Consider the following 19,061-nt stretch of genomic DNA (forward strand, 5'->3'; position numbering starts at 1 on the left):
CAAAATGGGGCCCTAAATTGTCAGGCTCTGCAAATCGCCCAAAGCCGGGTCAGAGCAGCCACTATCAAAACCTGGAGACCTTTGCAGGACAGGCTGCTGGAAATGTGGGTGTAGCTCTGGGATTTAGAGTTTGATGGCAGTTTGAGCCCAAGATGGGTTTCTTTTCTTTTCTTTCTGAGAGTGTGGATCAGAGAGTCCATGATCTATGCTTTTGAGTCATAGTTTGACATACCTTTCTCCCCTGTTTTGTCTTAGGGGGAAGACTTTAACTAGGAGCGCGCAGATGTGTGAGACCTTTTATTGTGAGAGTGGACAGACATCCCAGATTTCAGGCAAGTTCCATGCTGGCTGCTTTGGGTTCCCCAACCTGAAAGAGTCAGAATGCTTCTTCTTCATTGTTGTTCAGTTGGAAGAAAAAATTAAAAATCAAGTCATGGATTCTTCTGACTAAAGGGTTAACTACTAAGAGATATGGGGGAAACAGACTGGGAATACTGGAGTATTTGTAATGCAAAAGGTAGATTTTGCACATACTGGAGGGCAGAGTTGATCTGCCCAAACTGATTGATCCGATAGCCCCAAACTGATGGAGTGGATTATTTCTTTAAAGAAGAGGCTTTCTCCTGTCCTGCTTCCAGGACACCCTCTGTAGGGAGGTAGGCCTACCTGGTGCCGGCCCAGAATTAATGCCTATATTCTTGCTGACAGAGCCCCATATTCGAGCCCCGTGGGATACCGAGGCCCCCAGCCAGCGCCAGCATGCAGAACAGTAAGTGCCTCTGGTCTTTTTGGACTTCGGGCGGGGGAGGCGCGGACTAGCGCGCGGGTCGGGGGAGGGCTTGGAGGCTCTCGGTGTCCGCGCTGGCCAGGCCCGGGGCGCGAGGGAAGAGGCCCGGGGACCCGAGGCAGCTGCTCCAAGAGGGGAGGGCGTTTGCTCTGTTCTCCCTCCTGGAAGAACAGGGGCTGGGCCCTTGGGAACAGCCCGCAAGAGTTTGCGAAGCTACGGTAGAGAAACCCCATCCCCCCAAATCCTGTAACTCACACCCCCTCCCCGCCCCTGCCCGGGCTCTGACCCCAGAGAGGGGGGCTGGACTGAGCGGGGCGGGGCGGAGGCCTCTCGCCGTCGTAGCGCGAGAAGGAGGCCCCTTGGGCTTAGTCAAGACTGAAAGTCTCCACCGTCTGGGGCGGGTGGGGGCTCCTCTCCCCCAGTCACCCTAAGAGCAGCTCCTCCCATCGCCACCCTGGCGAGGGGCCTGGAAGGCCAAGGGAGTGGGGCACCCAGGCCTGCGGTGGGGTGGAGTTGGTACTGGAACCGTGGACTGTTAGAGGGCGCAGACCGGCGAGAGCAGGTTTACTAGGTCTGGGAGGAGTGGGGATCGAGCCCAGGAGTTGGAGCAGCCCTGCCCTGGTGGCTACTGTGTGGGTCCTAGTCATTCCGGGCCCGATGTGCCTTTGGTTCGCTGGCTCTTGCATCTCCCATCCTCCCTTTGCCTAGACCCCTTGGGCACCCAGCCCACCTTCCTGCTCAGTACGTGGGTGCTGCTTTGTGGCAGGACGAATCTGAGACCGGGCCTGAGAGCCTGGAGGCCCAGTGAAACTAGGCCCCGGTAGAGGGACAGAGCCCCGAGGCGGTTTAAGGGCTCCGTTGTATGGAGTGCCTGAAAGCCTAAATCTTCTAGAAACATTCCCTTGCCGAACTCCAGACTGAGAGGGGTCCCTAGCCCCTGATGCATCTGTCCTGCAGCCGCTAGCTGTCCCCTGGCCCTTTAGCGGCTGGGTGGGCGTGAAGCGCAGGAGAGGGCGCAAAGCGGGCGCCGAGCTGGAAGGCGGATTAGTTGTGCAGAACGTGCCAGGCCCCGGGGACTTGGCCCGGTAGGAACCCTCCTTGGCGAGGCTCGGGCTTCTGGCCACTCTTCCTGGCTGCCGGGTCCTCCCCTCTCCAGCACAAGGGCCCCAGCCGCAGGCTCTTGGGCAGGCCGGCCCCGGGCGCGCGGCGCTGAGCATTTGCCGCTGCGGCCTGGCTGGCGGGCCCCGAGGGGCGCGGGGTCGCGGGCCGGCCTGCAGGGCTTTGTGCCGCTCGCTCCCGGGTGTGCGCGAGGCGCAGAGCATCCAAATTGACACCATATGTTTTCCTATTAGATGCTTCGCGGTCGAATTCTAGGCGCATAATCATCGCCACTGGGCGAGAGCGCCAGCCGTCCCTAGGGAAGGGACACAATGATTGAGGCTTAACCTCTGAAGGGGAACTTAGAGCGGCGCTTCCTCGCTGCCATTTCGATGCTGGCAGAGGCGACCTAGCCCTGGGCGAGCACCCGCCGGCGGTCGCCGCGGAGGTGGTGGGCAGGTTATTTTTTTTTTTTTTGCCTGTTTGGGGGAGAAAGAGGGAGGTCTAGGATTAGGCGGCTTCATACGCCTTGGCATTCCCAGATTGGGAATTGCCTCGGCTGCGCGTGAAGTTTGGAAGGTCTTTCTCGATCTTTCTCTGGGAGTGCCTTTCTTTTTCCTGGAAGGCGTCCTTTGCCCAAAGGGGAGGCTCCTGTAAGCTGGAGCAGCAGAAGTTCTTTAGAGGCAAGGGAAGGCAATAAAGGGAATTTAGGAGAAACCAGGAGCGGGCTCTAGGCCTCGCTCTGTTGGAGAAGCGGTTTCCCCGCGATGTCCCTGCTCGAGCCCGGCCCGGCGGAGCCTAGATACCCCAAACGCCTGTCACTTCTCATCGAGTTGAGGCTTCAGCACGCCCCCTCAGTCAGCGTCCCCCCCCCCACTCCTCTGCCCCAAGCCTTCGGCTACTCTGAAAACGCGGCTCCCCTCGAAGGGGAAACGAGTGCAGTTCAATCTCGTCTGAGTGATCTACAAATAGGGACGGAAAGGGTCGTTTTATCACGGTCCCGTTTGTCGTGACGATGCAATTTCCCGGAGCGGAGCACTGTCACAAAGTGACAAGGCTGCCACAAGCGCCCCGACTGATCTTTTCAATTAGCCTTCCATGCATGATCCGGAGCGACTTCCGCCTATTTCCAGAAATTAAGCTCAAACTTGACGTGCAGCTAGTTTTATTTTAAAGACAAATGTCAGAGAGGCTCATCATATTTTCCCCCCTCTTCTATATTTGGAGCTTATTTATTGCTAAGAAGCTCAGGCTCCTGGAGTCAATTTATCAGAGGCTCCAAGAAGAAGAGAGGAGAGGAGAGGAGAGCTGAGCGGGGGAGCCACATCTCCTGGAAGGGCTGCTCTCTAGAGTCGGGGCTGCAGGTTGGAGATTTTTAAGGAAGTGGAAATTGGCAATTGGCTTTATTTGTGTGCCTGTGGTTTCTGGGGAGGGGGGCTACAGGGGTGCTAACTCCTCCCTATTCTCAGTTTAGACAATAGGGTGAGGTTGTGAGATAACCAGATAAAGGAGGGAAGGGGACACTGTGGTGTGGTCTTTTCCTTTTCACTTTTTGATTTTTGCTCCTATCTATCCTGGGCTGTGGGGAGGGCCGAATTTAGCATCGGAAGTAAAAGCGGAGCTGTAGCTGGTGCAGACAGACTCCCAGACCTCTGGCCCACTGTAGCAGCCAGTGGTTGGAGCCCATATGAGGGGCTTGAGGAAGTCTGCATGGGAGGTGCTGAACCCAGGTTGCGGTTCACTGGCCACAGATTTGCTGTTCTGGTTCTTCTTTACTCCATTCACTTTTTTTCTCCTATTTTTTTTTTTTTTAAATCCCGGTGCTTCACCAGAGTTTGGAATATGACAGCAAATGTTTCTGGATCTAGCATCTGAGGGAACACTGAGGAGCTGTAGGGTTTGCCATCACAGTTCTAACAATGCAGGGAGCTTGAAGATGCAGTGGGGGTTCTATAGGACTCGTGGTTTTTCGTTACACTCAGAGGGGATCTTTGGGAGGATATTTCTGAGCTGATTATTTGCACCTTGCGGGTTCAAAGACTGGCTGGGGTGTTTCTGGAGGGCAGCAGTGGGCTGGGGGTTCTCCTGGAGTGAAAGCAGTGAGTAGTAGTGAGGTGTGTGTGTTCTTACGTGTGTCTGCACCGTGCTTCTGTTCTGCAGGCGGGTGGGCAGGAGCTCCGCTGTGTCTGGGCTGGGCTGCCCGATGCCTGAAATGGCTTCGAGGTCCGGTTGTCATTTTCCATCGAGAGCAGGGACCTGATCACTGAGGTTGGCCAGGGCTGGCAGGGAGCTGAGGATGCATTGTGGTTGTCTTTTCTTCTTTTCCTTCTTCCTTCCTCCTTTTCATCCTTCTTCTTTCTCCTCCACCTCCTCCTTCCCCTTCTTCTCTTTCTTGCCCCTTCTTGCCCTCCTCTCTGCTCTGCTCTCCTCTCCCTTTCTTCAGGTCACAGCGGAGTGAATCAGCTCGGTGGTGTCTTTGTCAACGGGCGGCCACTGCCGGACTCCACCCGGCAGAAGATCGTAGAGCTAGCTCACAGCGGGGCCCGGCCGTGCGACATTTCCCGAATTCTGCAGGTGATCCTCCGGCGCCGCCCCATTCGCCGCCCCTGCGGCCCTCCACTCTCAAGGCCCTCTCTTCATTTCTTACTGTAAACGCTGCTAATTATGGACCCCCACCCTCACCCCTCATTCCAGCCCCCACCCCACTCCCCTGCCTTCTGCTTTCCCCTTTCCTTCCACCATCCTTCCCGATCTCTTTCAACCTGGGTCAGTCACATAAGAGAATTCATCTGCTTAAGAAAAAAACTGGGTGTGAATTAAAAACAAACAAACCAAAAAACCTTTCTCTTTTCATTTGTTAAAACGTTCTTTGTGGTAACAGTTTATGAACTGTAATAAAATGAATTATATAAATCTGCATAATTTCATCCCCTTCTCACTCACCCCATGCTTACCTCTCAGGGTTTGAGATATTTGTTTTATTTCTTCATTTTCATGAAGAATATATATTGATTTTAAAAGACGAATGCTGTTTTCCTCCCTCCCTAACTCACTCAATTGGCATATTTTTAAAGGAAAAATGACTAAAGATTCAGTTTGTTTTTCCCCTTCACTCATTAAAACATAACACCACTTTAAGCAAGATCAGCACAAAACAATCTGACTTCGTTTTGACGCATCTTCTGGCAGTGTTTATTTACAAAAACAGTTTTAAAAACTTTTAAGTTAGGTTTTTTTTTTTTTTTTTAGTTCAAACTGTTTGAAAGTATCATCCTATTTGTAGTTTTTAGGGCTACAAATGTAATTTTAAGAAAAAAAGCTCTCTACAGTAAGTTCTCATACCATTGAAGGTATATTTTTGTGTTATAGACCCATGCAGATGCAAAAGTCCAAGTGCTGGACAATCAAAACGTAAGCTTGTCATTGTTTAATGCATACTTAAACAATTTTATTTTTGTCTTGAAATTATTAATAATGTGGTTTTCTGTCCACTTCCCCTATGCAGGTGTCCAACGGATGTGTGAGTAAAATTCTGGGCAGGTATTACGAGACTGGCTCCATCAGACCCAGGGCAATCGGTGGTAGTAAACCGAGAGTAGCGACTCCAGAAGTTGTAAGCAAAATAGCCCAGTATAAGCGGGAGTGCCCGTCCATCTTTGCTTGGGAAATCCGAGACAGATTACTGTCCGAGGGGGTCTGTACCAACGATAACATACCAAGTGTAAGTTCACTGAGAACATTCCCTCTCCCTGCCCTAAGCCCCATGCTCTTCCCTCTTTACCATCACTTTCTCTGCGTCCCCCTGCTCTCCTTTCTGCCAGTGTCTTTCTCTTTCTCTCCTCCCTGCTCCACCTCTGTTTGTCACCTCTGTACCTGGGGGTCTTGAGAGGAGCACTTTGACCTTTTTATTGACCTTCTGGAAATGGGAGTCAAGTGTGGGAGGGTTAGTCACCATATTTGCATGTGGCAAGGTAGAGAGTGGAGAAAGTCACTGGAATCTAGAAGGAAAGTGAAAATGAAAACCAGATTCAAGCAAGCTTCCTCCACATCTTGCTGTTTGAACCTTCTTTCAGAAATCAAACATCCATTTCTGTCCTAATATAAAAAAACAAATAACAGTGAAAGAAATCTCTAAGCCAGGTCTTAATATTGGAGACAGGGAATCTTTGTAACAACAACAATAATAAAAAAGCAGCCATGTGAGTTAGGTCACCAAAGACACTGAGCGACAGTGAAGGACCCCTCCCTAGTGTTCCAGCTCTCTACCCAACTCAGTTTCCATGCCCAGAGTGATAGCTGACATTCTTTCCACGATGTCTCTGCAAGTCCCCCCACTGTCCCAGGATGGCTGGGGATTTTTTTTTAATGTATTAGGGGTCGTTCTTTAAAGGGGTGGCATGCTGAGATGGAGACTTAAGAGGGCAACTGTGTCTTCAGGAGACTCTGCCATTTGGTTTGATCTTGATTTGATTTGCAGGTGTCATCAATAAACAGAGTTCTTCGCAACCTGGCTAGCGAAAAGCAACAGATGGGCGCAGACGGCATGTATGATAAACTAAGGATGTTGAACGGGCAGACCGGAAGCTGGGGCACCCGCCCGGGTTGGTATCCGGGAACATCAGTGCCAGGGCAACCTACGCAAGGTAAAAACCCAAACACCCATCCTCAAACTCTCCATATATGCAGCCCTTGCGTATCCTCTTCTCCTCCAACCTTTTCCCTCTCTGGACTTTCGTGCTTGGAGAACGTAGTGGGAGTAACTCTTCAAGGGCTTGGGACACATTGACTTGCGCTGTATCTAGGTGGTATTTGTTGAACTGTCTGGTTGGCTGGAAATTCAAGTATTGTGTAGTCAGAAGTAGTATGAATGTGGCTGGGGTGTGTGTGTGTGTGCGTGCATGCTTGAGTATGTGTTATGGGCAGGAGTAGGTGTGTGCCTGTATGATCTAGCTGCGTGGTGCCCTATTCAAATGTGCCATTAAAATGCACGGAGAGCCCCCTTGCTGTAGAAGTGTGACAAGTTAACACACTGACAGACTGCAAGGTAAACATAATTGTATCATCTTGCTTTTTGCTGTAATCGACAAATTATGTGACTATGAGTAAGGTGTACAAGAGAGGGTGAACAGTGAGATGCAGGGCCAAGTTGAGGATGGGGCATTGGAAATGTTGATTTCCCAACTAAAACAACCCTACCCTCTAGGTTCGGACCCCCTCCACTCCTCTGGGCCCCTACTTCTCATTCTTTGTGGGTGGCGACTGTGTAATAAGATAGGTGGGGTAAGGCTTCTGTGAGCCAGACTTTGGTGTGCTGGGAGCTACCCGGGAGTTGAGAGGAAAGATAGGATCTGGACCGTTGCAGGCTCTGTGAGAAGGGATGGAGGAAGAGGAGCAGACGGGGGTGGGGTCGGGTCGGTTGGCTCTCCCCGCCCCTCCCCTCCACACACCGGAGGTAGATTGGTCAAGAATAGGAAACAGTTTACTCCGAAGATTAATCGGTATTTGTTGTCCTCGTGACAAGGAGATAATATGAGGGATAATGGGACGTGGAATCTCACTCCCCGGAGCACGACCAAGCCTGGGGGCTCCCGGCCAGGGGAGGCGGTGAGGGGGACGCTGACGGGGCTGCCCTCGCCTCCGTGCGCTCTCAACCCAATCTGGGTGCCCCGCGCCTCCACGGAGCCGGCGAGGGAAGGGAAAATCGGTAACAGTATGCGAAATATCTGGTACAAAGGATGCTTCTGTCACTCGCAAGAATTTGTTATGGGAACAATCCTGTCGCTCTGTAATTGCTCATTAGAGAACGTTTTGTTTCTCATTAAGGCGACATGAATAAGCGTCTAGTTGAAGGAGACAGCTGTAGAAATGTTCCACAAGAGACCTCTGGACACGATTCGGCACCAATTGCCAATTAGACATGTCAGTTTTAAGAGCAGAAAACAATATAGGACGGACACTGGGAAGATAGGGAGCAAAGCGCTGGCTCGGTTGTTTCCCAGCGCGGCCGCTCGGCCGGGCCGAGGCCTCCCGATGCGCAGGGCTTCGGTTCCCCTGGGCGACCCGCCCGCCCGCTCGCCCGGATCGGGCCGAACCTCGGCTTCCCGGGGTGCGGCAGGCTGCCCCCCGAGGCGGCGCTGGCTCCCCGCTGGCCCCCTCTGGCCTCTGGTGAGGACGAGGGAGTGACCGCCATACCCTCACCTGACCTTTGAAACTGTAGGGTTCCCACGTGCGCACACCGGACACACCCAAGGGACGCACTCCCACTGCTCGCCCCCAGCACCACCGCCCACCCCAATCTGAGGTCGGGGTGACCCCACCCCGCCGCCTCGTCTGCCAGAGAAGTCTCCAGGAGGGCGCGGGACTCGGTGACCGGGCCTGGGAAGGCTGAGCCCTGGGCGCGAGGGCTCCTGTTTGCTGGGGCGGGAGGTGGCGCTCGTTCAGGAGCTTTGAACTTTCTTTCAGGCACCCAGTTGCTGGAGCATTCTGGCTCACCAACTGCCGGTTCTCCCTCTGTCCCCGGGCCCCGCCCCCCAACTCCCCCAACCCCCCCCCAACACACACACTTGTGCCTGGTCCCCGCTGCGTGGGGAGGACGGTCACGCCAGCCGAGCGCGGAGTGCCCGGGTGCAGGGGCCACAGGGCGCCGGTGGCCACGACTGACATGCCGGGAATCCTTGGCTCTTTGGGCGCTAAGAAGGCCCTCCTCCCTCCCTCGCCCCCTTTCCCGGCCCAGGAAGCCGGTTTTGGGTTTTAAAAGAGTCCATGACTCCGAAAGCATAAGGCGAGGTTAGGTCTCAGAGGGAGACAAATATGGTTTCCATCTGATCAACGCCATGCGGTGGTGAATAAAATTGTGCCGATGTGGGCTGACAACCACAAGAGACAACTCTATCCGGCCCCCAATTCTCCAGCGATTTGGTGGTTTTAGGGATCACGGAGACACTTTTTCTTATCTCCTCCCCCCACCCCTCCGTAATACCCAGGCCCTCTATAGGATTTAGTCAGTCTCTTTTTTCAACAGATGCTTCAATGTTTTGATCCGCGCTCCAGAGCTGAAAAGGTGCCGCAACCGGGTTGCTATCTTTTCTTGCTTGTTTTCCGCCTCACTGATTAAGACACTAAGAAACTAAGGAATGATTTTATTTCCCAGCGTCTTTTTTTTTCTTCTTCTTCTTCTTCTTTCTCTCTCTCTCCCTTCTCCTTCCAGGAAACAAATCCTATCCCGAGCGTCAGATGGTCCCGGGTCTGGGAGAATGGGAGGCGCTTTCACTCGCCTTCTCGAGGATTAGGCTGGAAGGTGGACGGCGCCCATTGAAGGGCCCTTTTTTTGCGCTGAGGGGGCGCCTTTTAAAGAAGATATCTTAATTGTCTGCCACTTAGGTTTATCATGGGGGGAACCCGAGATCCAACTTCTAGTTTTATTTTGCTAAAAAGCTTTAAGAGTGGAAAGTAAATCCACTAAAGGAAAAAAAAAAAAAAGGAGAGGCATCCAGTTAAAGTGACCTCTTCCGCACCGCCGGGCTGCGGACTGTTGCTAAAGTAGCAAGCTTTCAGCGGTGCACACTGGCTCTGTTGGGTTTTGGAGGGATCCTGCAGCCACGACTTTCTCCTGACCCGCCTCTGTCTCCACTGCTGTTTGTTTCTCCCCAAAGAGGTTTAAAATCAAGCGCTCCTCATCCTCCGTTAAATGACTCCCCTTAAAAAATTACTTCCCAAGTCGGTGCTGCGCCTTCATTCCTGTGAGTAAGTGTGTGGTGTGTGTGTGTGTGAGTGTGGTGCGGGGGGCCACGGGCGAGGGCGGGGGTGGTGCGGAGAGGAAGAAAGGAAGAAGGAGAACGTGAGCACATGTCCATGTTTTAGAATTAGGAAAGTGTCAGTGAAGCAAACGTGAGCAGAGAATGCTATCTGTGGGGGTCTTCCGAGGCACACCCGGGTAGCTTTGTTTAATCGGAGAGATCGAATGTGCCAGAAAAAAGGACTGGGGTGGGGCCTCCTGGAAGGCGTCTGAGTGACCGCCACCCCAGCAAGATGGGATTGTGTTCGGTCCCTTCCCTACACGTTGGAGGATCGCAGGTTTTTGTTTGTGCTTTCCAAAAGCAATAACTGATGGGCCTTACTAGTTGGTCCCCCAAAGTCTATTTCTAAAGTCTTCCTCATCGACTGAATCCAAAAAGAAAAGGGGCTCGGCATTTCGCTCCCTGAAAAACACGTTGAAAAGTCCCCGTGAAACTTGGGGCAGTAAATTAGCGGGGACGCAGGTGCCAGGCACCTGTGAGTGAGCTGCTCTCGGGCGCGGCCGAGGAGCCCTCCCCAAGCCCCACCTTTCTGATGTAGCGCAAGACGATCCGAAGTAGCCCATTTACTAAGTCTCTGTCTCTCTCTTATCTCCCTCGGTCTCTCCCCTTGTCCGCTGATCCTCTTGTCTCTTTTCCTCTCAGCGCTCTTTTTCTGTCCTTCTTGCACCTTTCTGGCCTATTCCTCTTCGGAGCCTCTTTCTGGCCCCACCTTTCTCTACCCTCCCCTCTCCTCCTCCCTCAACCAGACCTCTGTGCCTCCCCTCCTGTCTCCCTCCCCCCTGGTCTTCATCCGCTCTGCCTCTCCGCCCCGCTTCCCCCCACATCCCGTCCTCATCCACCGTCCCTGCGCCCCCCCACCCTCTGCCCCGGCCCCCCATCCACCCTCCAGCCCCCAGCCAAGCGCCCTAAATAGCATTGAGGCGCCCGCTCTTCGGACAGTGATTAATGATAGCAGAGCAGAGGGGTTAACACACTTCACTGAAAAGTCTGTTGACTGGGCTTCTTGTAACACAATTGGTCCGCTGCACGCCTCAAGAGAATCCTTTTGTTGTCCGCGCTCATTGTGGCCTCGAAATTCTGCCCACGAAAGTTTGCCAACGCTCCTGCCCCAGGAGTTTAATAGTTTCCCTTACTCGCGGGGCATTGTGCAGTGCTGAAAAGCAGCCCCTCTCTATTCAAGTGTTGGTGGTCATCTCAATAGATCTCCAAGGGCCCATATGGTGGCCAGTGCTGATGAATCCGCCTGTTTAAATGGGGGAGAAAGTTGGGGTTTTAAAACATTTCAAAGTTCCTGAAAAGATCCCACTAGATCCTGTCACAATTCCCTGAACTCTTTGAAGGCATTGCCTATTGTCTCCCGGTTATAAATGATATTCCTGGCCAAGTCGATTCCCACCAAGGCGCCCCAGAGGCTCCTCCTCCCAGGGCCAAGTCGCTAGGATGGGGAGGGGGGCAGCCCCGTTTGGTATCCCTAGGGGGCCTTAGGACCCAAGACCAAGGACCCAGGAGGCAGTGGTCCTGGAGGCCTAGCGAGAACTGAATCCTTTGCTTCAGACAGGCTGTGGCCTCTCCAGCAAGGTGCAAAAGGAGACAGCTTGCCCAAGTGCACATCTTGCCCTCCAAGCAGCAAAGGAAAACAATAAAACTTTCCCCTGTTTAATGATAGAAATTACATTAAAAGTGGTGGAAATGCCCTAATTAAAAATGTACCACTTAAATGATATGCCAAGGATTCAGCTGCAGCATAGCATATTTAGCTAGTTAGTGAACTCTCTACTATTTCTTTTTTTAAATTACACGTTAAAAATTTAAAAGAAATCTTACTTTTCTCTGGTGCAACACATTACAAAGAATGGACAGTCCTTTTATCTAAATATAAAATTCCATTTTCAGCAATTATAGCCTGTTCTTGGTGATGATATAATTACAGCTGTGCTCGTAATAGGTGTCAAGGCAAAGCGCACTCATACAATAGTTGAATAAAACTGCAGAACAATGCAAGCACTTCTAAATTCACAACCTTTAAAATGAAATTGACTGTGCAGAATTCAAATAAAAACTAGATAAATATTTTTTTTAAAGATTACAAGCTTGGTTTGGTTTCTTAATAGCATTTTCTACAAACCTATCAACATCTAATTGATTAGATAGGAATTACTGATTATAGATCAGCTGAAATCTTGAACGTCACTCTTCTATTTTCCCAACACAGCCATAGGTAAATAAATTCTGCAAGGAGAGGGAGCTGGGTGAAGCATGTGGAGGGTCAGGGTTAGTTATGAAAGAACATTTTAATTGGAAACTATACCACTTGTTTTGTTATTCACAGAATAACATTCTATAAGTATCTACATTGCACAGTCTCATCATCATAAAAACAGAAAATGGTGGTCAGGTAACATGTGTCACCAATGTCTTTTGAAGGCTGACAGTTACCTTGGGAATGTTTTGGTGAGACTGTGAGAATAGACTGCTCTTGGAGTTTATGGCTATGTGAGGCCCCTTTTGCAGACTCCAAGTTATTCCAAATTTCTCTTACTGTCCTGTTCTTTTTTTCCCAGATGGCTGCCAGCAGCAGGAAGGAGGGGGAGAGAATACCAACTCCATCAGTTCCAATGGAGAAGATTCAGATGAGGCCCAAATGCGACTTCAGCTGAAGCGGAAGCTGCAAAGAAATAGAACATCCTTTACCCAAGAGCAAATCGAGGCCCTGGAGAAAGGTGATGGAGTTTTTCAAAGTAGGGAAGCAGTAAATCAAAGTAAATGCCACATCTTCAGTACAAAGAGCTAAATTTAGCCAGGGCCCTTGCACAGAGGCCTGAAAAGGTTCCCTTTTTCTGTCTTTTCTGGGTATCTCTTTTAGTGTATGTGTTTTCTTTCTTCTTTCCACGTACCAGGAATTCAAAGATGAGAAATCTGACTTCTCATAAAGAAAGAGTCATGATTTGGCTAATTCAGGCCACAGAAGAGACCTTGAATGAATGTCATTAAACAAAAAAATAGAACACGGTTCTGATGGGATAGTTCTTCCAAGTACAGTCAATGCTAATAGTAGTAGCATTTTAAAGGGAATTGGTTGAAAGTGATGGAAGTCAGGAGGTGAAAATCAGCTTGATCCAGGCTTTGGTTGACACATTTTGTATAGTTCTGGTGCAACATAGAAAATGCAACTTACTCTTTCAGAGTTTGAGAGAACCCATTATCCAGATGTGTTTGCCCGAGAAAGACTAGCGGCCAAAATAGATCTACCTGAAGCGAGAATACAGGTACCTGGGGACTGTGTGTTCATGTGTTCATGTGACTCATACCATTTGCCTTTTTTAGAGACCCAGCTGCTTCTAAGGAATGTCATTTGTTTGTATCAATAGAAACAGATTTAGTTTGCTAAGTGCTTTGCCGTCACTCGGGGACTGGGGGAGGAGGACAGTGGACCTGTCAGGAATGGGGCAGAGCTGGGAGCAGGCACAGGGCTCACCTGTTCTGTCTGATTTCCAGGTATGGTTTTCTAATCGAAGGGCCAAATGGAGAAGAGAAGAAAAGCTGAGGAATCAGAGAAGACAAGCCAGCAACACACCTAGTCATATTCCCATCAGCAGCAGTTTCAGCACCAGCGTCTACCAACCCATCCCACAACCCACCACGCCTGGTAACTGAAAATATTAATTCTGCTGATCAGTGTGTTTCAGCCTTTCTGCCCTTGGCTCTGACTCTCACCACGACTGTTGTGTTCCTCTCCCTGCAGTTTCCTCCTTCACCTCCGGCTCCATGTTGGGCCGAACAGACACAGCCCTCACAAACACGTACAGTGCTCTGCCGCCCATGCCCAGCTTCACCATGGCGAATAATCTGCCTATGCAAGTAAGTGAGGCCGGCGGTTGCCCACTTAACGGGTCCCTGGGAGAGGAGGTTAGACGTGGGTTGGGGCATGCAGACCTCACTGCCCCTGTGTTTACCCTTGGGAGACTTTCTCAGTACAGTGATTGGCTTGATCAGTGAAGTCTAAGATGAAAGCAGTCAATCCAGTCTTTTAGCTGATTGATTCATGCCTTTAATAAAATAAAAACTTGATTTTCAGTCCAGTTAATCTGCCTTTTTGCTTATTGGGAATGTCAACTTGATGATGTTGGATGAGAATGGGGCATGCTTTAGGGATCAGTGTGAAACTTGGACCAGAAAATGAAAATAATGCTGGCAAATTATTAGCTAGTAAGGGGTTAATATGGGTAAAACAGGTTTATAGTCAGGTGTTTGTATAAATAAATTTATAGTCTTTATGTGTATTTTGGATGTTATTTAGGATGTTTGTGATAAACTGGTGAGGAAGAAAAAAAGGATCAGAATTGGGATTCATATTGTATAGTGTGATTTACTTAACATAGAGGAAAAGATAATTTTCTTTTTCTATCTTAGAATAAAAGGAATAGAAGGTATTTGCTAGAAATATCACGTATCTTTGCTGTGAATGATGTGATGAGTTTCTGGCATAACTAGCTGCCTGGAAAGGTTGATGCTATTCACTTGGTATAACAACCTGCCCCTACTCAATTCCATCTCAAATATATATTGGCCCCTACCTGTGCTAGGTCCTCAACTAGGCTAATCCTATTTTATGATGAAAGTTGTATAAGGTAGGTAGGGTGTACTGGAACCTTGAAGCCAGAGGGTTTCTTGATGGGGAGGATATTGGTCTTCTGGTGGGCCTTCTGCCATGACTTCTTCAGGATTCTTGTTCTGTTTGTACAGCAGTTAGAGATGCTGGGTGGTATGAGACTGGCCATCATGAGCCCCTGGAAACAGATTGGGGGATACACAGATAGTTTATTCTCCACTGAACATCTTTGGCTGGATTTCTAACCCAAATCACACTAAAATAAATGTTTCACGGTCTTTAGATTAATATAGGAACAGCTAGATAAGCAGCTTCAGAGGCATTATTCACATGTCTATTTTTATTACATCTGGATATTATTGACCATAGAGCAATTAATGTAAATTAAGGGATTAACAGCCCATTAGTTGGGGTGGCTACAACTGCCTTGGAATTTTCTAGAAGTCAAGGTTGCCTGGAGGAAGTGATTTCAGGATAGAAACAAATGCAAGCTGAAATTCTGGCAAGGCCCTGAGGGCCTGCTTGCCTCTTTGAACTCGGTGTTAGCAGTCTTCCTCTGACTTTAATAAGGCCACTGACTGTCTTGTTCAGTTTTATAAATTGTAGCAATACCTAGGTTTCTCTGAAGATAAAAACTGTATATATGAGAAAACAGAAACAATTAAATAGATGCTGCTATTCTGTTAGAGTTGTGTCCACATAGAGGCCCGTGTGGGTCCATTTATTTCAGATGCTGATTTTTTAAAATTATATAACTTAAAATATCATTCAAACCACATATATAGTCATCAAACAAAATTAAAGTATCAACAATTCTACTATTCAGAGAAAACTGCTCTTTGACTCTTGGAATTGGGTGAGGGGTGTCCTGTCTTTCCATCAGTTTATCCTGTTGACCAAAATCTTCAACCATTTGAAGCCATAAGGAGCAGGTGTCCTTCTCTGACCTTCTCTAATGCGTCACTGCCTCTGAGGCTGTGGATCTTGGAATGTTAAACATGTCTATAGTTTGCAGATTAGAGCAGTGCTGTCATCTCCCTTGCTCCTGACATTACGCTTCTATTAGTTCATCCCAAGTTTGCTGCCCCACCATAGCCCTGTGAGAGCTCAGGAGGAGTTTTGTCCCAGCCTTGTGTATTTATTTAGTTAGGATAAAGGTTTATCTTTTTACTACCATGATTCTAAATATTTAGAGGGTAGCAGCACAATTTTGTGGATTAAACGCAATCTCGGGTTTGGGGTCTGTAAGAAAGTCACAGCAAATTTTCATGGTAGGGCTAGGTATTTCCTGACACTTCTGACTACTTTAACCTGAGATCATTACTGATCTGCCTTTTCAAGAATCTTTAAATCCATGAGTCCCACCATCAAAGGCTTCCAAGGTCCCTAAACCAAACTTTACAGAGTTCCTCCCGGTGTTTTCTGCCTCAGAGCTTGAAATACAGCATTTAAAGGGTGGGGGTGTCATTGGATTCCCAAATATTAATAGATTGAATTTGTGAGAGAGGGGTAATGTATTTATGGAAGTCCTCATGTTAAAACTTCTCTAAAGGTGCCAGCGAAGGTCCAAGATGAAAACGGACAAAAATTCTATTCATTTATGGATGGTGCCAACCATCTAGCTGGATTGTAGTCTGAATTTGGGGCACTTTAAAAAGTTTGGTATGTAGGCAACTTTCCTCTAGCAGTGGACCATAGAAGGACCAGTTGGAGGCCCAATCTTAGAGTTCCCACATGGAATTCCAGTGCTTTACTTGAGGGTGTATTCAGACTTATTGGCAGAGTCCTGGGGAGGAGGGAGCCTGGGGATGTGGCTGTGCAACGTGTCTCTCGGTAACCACGGGTTTGCCTTTCTCCTCGCAGCCCCCAGTCCCTAGCCAGACCTCCTCGTACTCCTGCATGCTGCCCACCAGCCCTTCGGTGAACGGGCGGAGTTATGATACCTACACCCCCCCACACATGCAAACACACATGAACAGCCAGCCAATGGGCACCTCGGGCGCCACTTCCACAGGTGAGCCGTGCTCTCCTCAGGCTGCACAGAGATGGCCTCTGCAGCTTCTTTTGCCAGGTCATCTCCCTTCATTCGTAGTTTATCTGGAAAGAATCTGTCGGCCTTGTATGATGGTGTGTTTTACTCTCTGTTGCTTGCTTCTCTGGGGAAAACTAATTAAAAAGGGGAATTCAGTCAAACTAGTTAGTAACTTAATGCCATACTGGCAAAAAAAAGTTGTTTTTCCTGAATTTGGTTGCGGAAGTTGCATATGAAGGCAAGACCCAAAAATGTATCTTTCAGAAGGAAAAATTATTGTATTAGCCAAACTCCACAGTGAAGGCCATCCCCCCACCTCGTCCCAGCTTACTGGAAAGACTTCTCAGGTCCTTCCAGTTCTTCTGTGCCTTTCATTGGAACTGAAGAAGTACTACTTTGGTTTTCCAGGATGGTTTTGTTGCTAAAGTTCCAAACATACAGACAAGTGGAAAGTGAAAGTGTTAGTTGCTCAGTCGTGTCCTGAGTCATGCTCAGGCTGTTTGCGACCCCATGGACTGTAGCCCACCGGGCTCCTCTGTCCATGGAATTCTCCAGGCAAGTGTACTGGAGTGGATAGCCATTCTCTTCCCCAGGGGATCTTCCCAACTCAGGAAGAGCATCGAAGCCCAGTTTTCTGCATTGCGGGTGGATTCTGTACTGTCTGAGCCACCAGGGAAGCCTGGAGTTGGTGTTTTTTGGGGGGGGGAGGGGTTGGGATTCAGTAGGTGCATGTAAACATGTTTTCTAGTTTCTGAAGGTGCTCCTTTTGTTTATAAGACTCGAAAGTTTTTTTTTAAAATATATTTGAAATGTTAGAAAGTACTAGAGATTTTTTTTTTAACTTATAAATTCATACTCCATGCCTGTCTCTCAAAGGGAATCTCTACATGGCTATTTCTTTCATCCACTTCTAGGACTCATTTCCCCTGGTGTGTCAGTTCCAGTTCAAGTTCCTGGAAGTGAACCTGATATGTCTCAATATTGGCCAAGATTACAGTAAAAAAAAAAAAAAAATCAAAAAAACAAACAAAAAGAATATATTGTGTTAATTCAGTCAGTGACTATGTGGACACAGCAGTTGGGCGTTCAGGAAGGAAAGAAAAGTGGCTGTTAGAAGCACTTCGGTTCTGCGGTTGTGTCCTGTGTGGTACCACTGGGGAATGGACTTGAAAACAAGGACCTTTGTATACAGAAGGCACGATGTCAGTTGGAACAAATCTTCATTTTGGTATCCAAACTTTTATTCATTTTGGTGTATTATTTGTAAATGGGCATTTGTATGTTATAATGAAAAAAGAACAACGTAGACTGGATGGATGTTTGATCTCTGTTGATCATGAAGTTGTTTAAAAAAAAAAGGAAATCATGATCGACAAGCTTTGCCACGAATTTAAGAGTTTTATCAAGATATATGGAATACTTCTACCCATCTGTTCATAGTTTATGGACTGATGTTCCACGTTTGTATCATTCCTTGCATATAATTAAACCTGGAACAACATGCACTAGATTTATGTAAGAAATATCTGTTGGTTTTCCAAAGGTTGTTAACAGATGAAGTTTATGTGCAAAAAAAAGGGTAAGATATAAATTCAAGGAAGAAAAAAGTTGATAGCTGAAAGGTAGAGTGTGTCTTTGATATAATCCAATTTGTTTTATGTCAAAATGTAAGTATTTGTCTTCCCTAGAAATCCTCAGAATGATTTCTATAATAAAGTTAATTTCATTTATATTTGACAAGAATACTCTATAGATGTTTTATACACATTTTCATGCAATCATAAGTTTCTTTTTTGGCCAGCAAAAGTTAATTGTTCTTAGATATAGTTGTATTACTGTTCACAGTCCAATCATTTTGTGCATCTAGAATTCATTCCTAATCAATTAAAAGTGCTTGCAAGAGTTTTAAACTTAAGTGTTTTGAAGTTGTTCACAGCTACATATCAAAATTAACCATTGTTGATTGTAAAAACCATGCCAAAGCCTTTGTATTTCCTTTATTATACTATTTTCTTTTTAACCTTATAGTGTGGTGTTACAAATTTTGTTTCCATGTTAGATTAACATTCTAAACCAATGGTTATTTTCATACATACTCTGTTTTAAATCCTGATGATCCTTAAGAGGTAATTTTTACAGGTATCAAATTGCAAATGTGTTACAAAGAAAAACTCCACTGGAAGCTGTGTGTAGATCTGTGCCCATTTATACCCACAGTACCTATACAAAATGGTAGCATTTCCCAGTTATCTGTTCAATTCAAAAACTCAAAGTCTAGAAATAATTTAAAAATGCAACAAGCTATTAGCTAGGAATTGTCTTTTGAATTAGGGCTGGCATTTTCAATCTGGGCGGATTTCCATTGTCAGCCTGTTTCAACAGTGATTTCACTGAAGTATATTCAAAAGTAGATTTCTTATACAAGGTTCCCTGAAAGCCGCTGCCTTTCTCAACCAGGCCCTCTCCCTTTTCTGCCTCCCTCCCCTTTGCACAAGAGGCATCATTTCCCATTGAACCACTACAGCTGTTCCATTTGAATCTCGCTTTCTGTGTGGTTGTGGATGGCTGGAGGGTGGAGGGGGGATGTTGCATGTCAAGGAATAATGAGCACAGACACATCAACAGACAACAACAAAGCGGACTGTGACTGGCCGGTGGGAGTTAAAGGCCTTCAGTCATTGGCAGCTTAAGCCAAACATTCCCAAATCTATGAAGCAGGGCCCATTGTTGGTCAGTTGT

General features: G+C 47.9%; 2 protein-coding genes across 2 annotated transcripts in view; both read left to right on the forward strand.

The window, feature by feature from the left end:
• IMMP1L (inner mitochondrial membrane peptidase subunit 1) overlaps positions 1-19,061 on the forward strand; it is a 478,402-nt gene that overhangs the window by 118,392 nt on the left and 340,949 nt on the right. The window lies entirely within an intron of this gene.
• Positions 712-18,175, forward strand: PAX6 (paired box 6). Its single transcript, XM_070383155.1, is given in 12 exon segments — positions 712-769; positions 4,329-4,463; positions 4,466-4,533; positions 5,255-5,296; positions 5,391-5,606; positions 6,363-6,528; positions 12,243-12,401; positions 12,865-12,947; positions 13,177-13,327; positions 13,424-13,539; positions 16,154-16,304; positions 17,237-18,175. Coding segments are annotated over 12 exon segments (1,383 nt in total). The 5' UTR covers positions 712-759; the 3' UTR covers positions 17,323-18,175.

The sequence above is a fragment of the Bos mutus genome, chromosome 15 (assembly GCF_027580195.1).
Source record: "Bos mutus isolate GX-2022 chromosome 15, NWIPB_WYAK_1.1, whole genome shotgun sequence".
Taxonomy (NCBI): Eukaryota; Metazoa; Chordata; class Mammalia; order Artiodactyla; family Bovidae; genus Bos; species Bos mutus.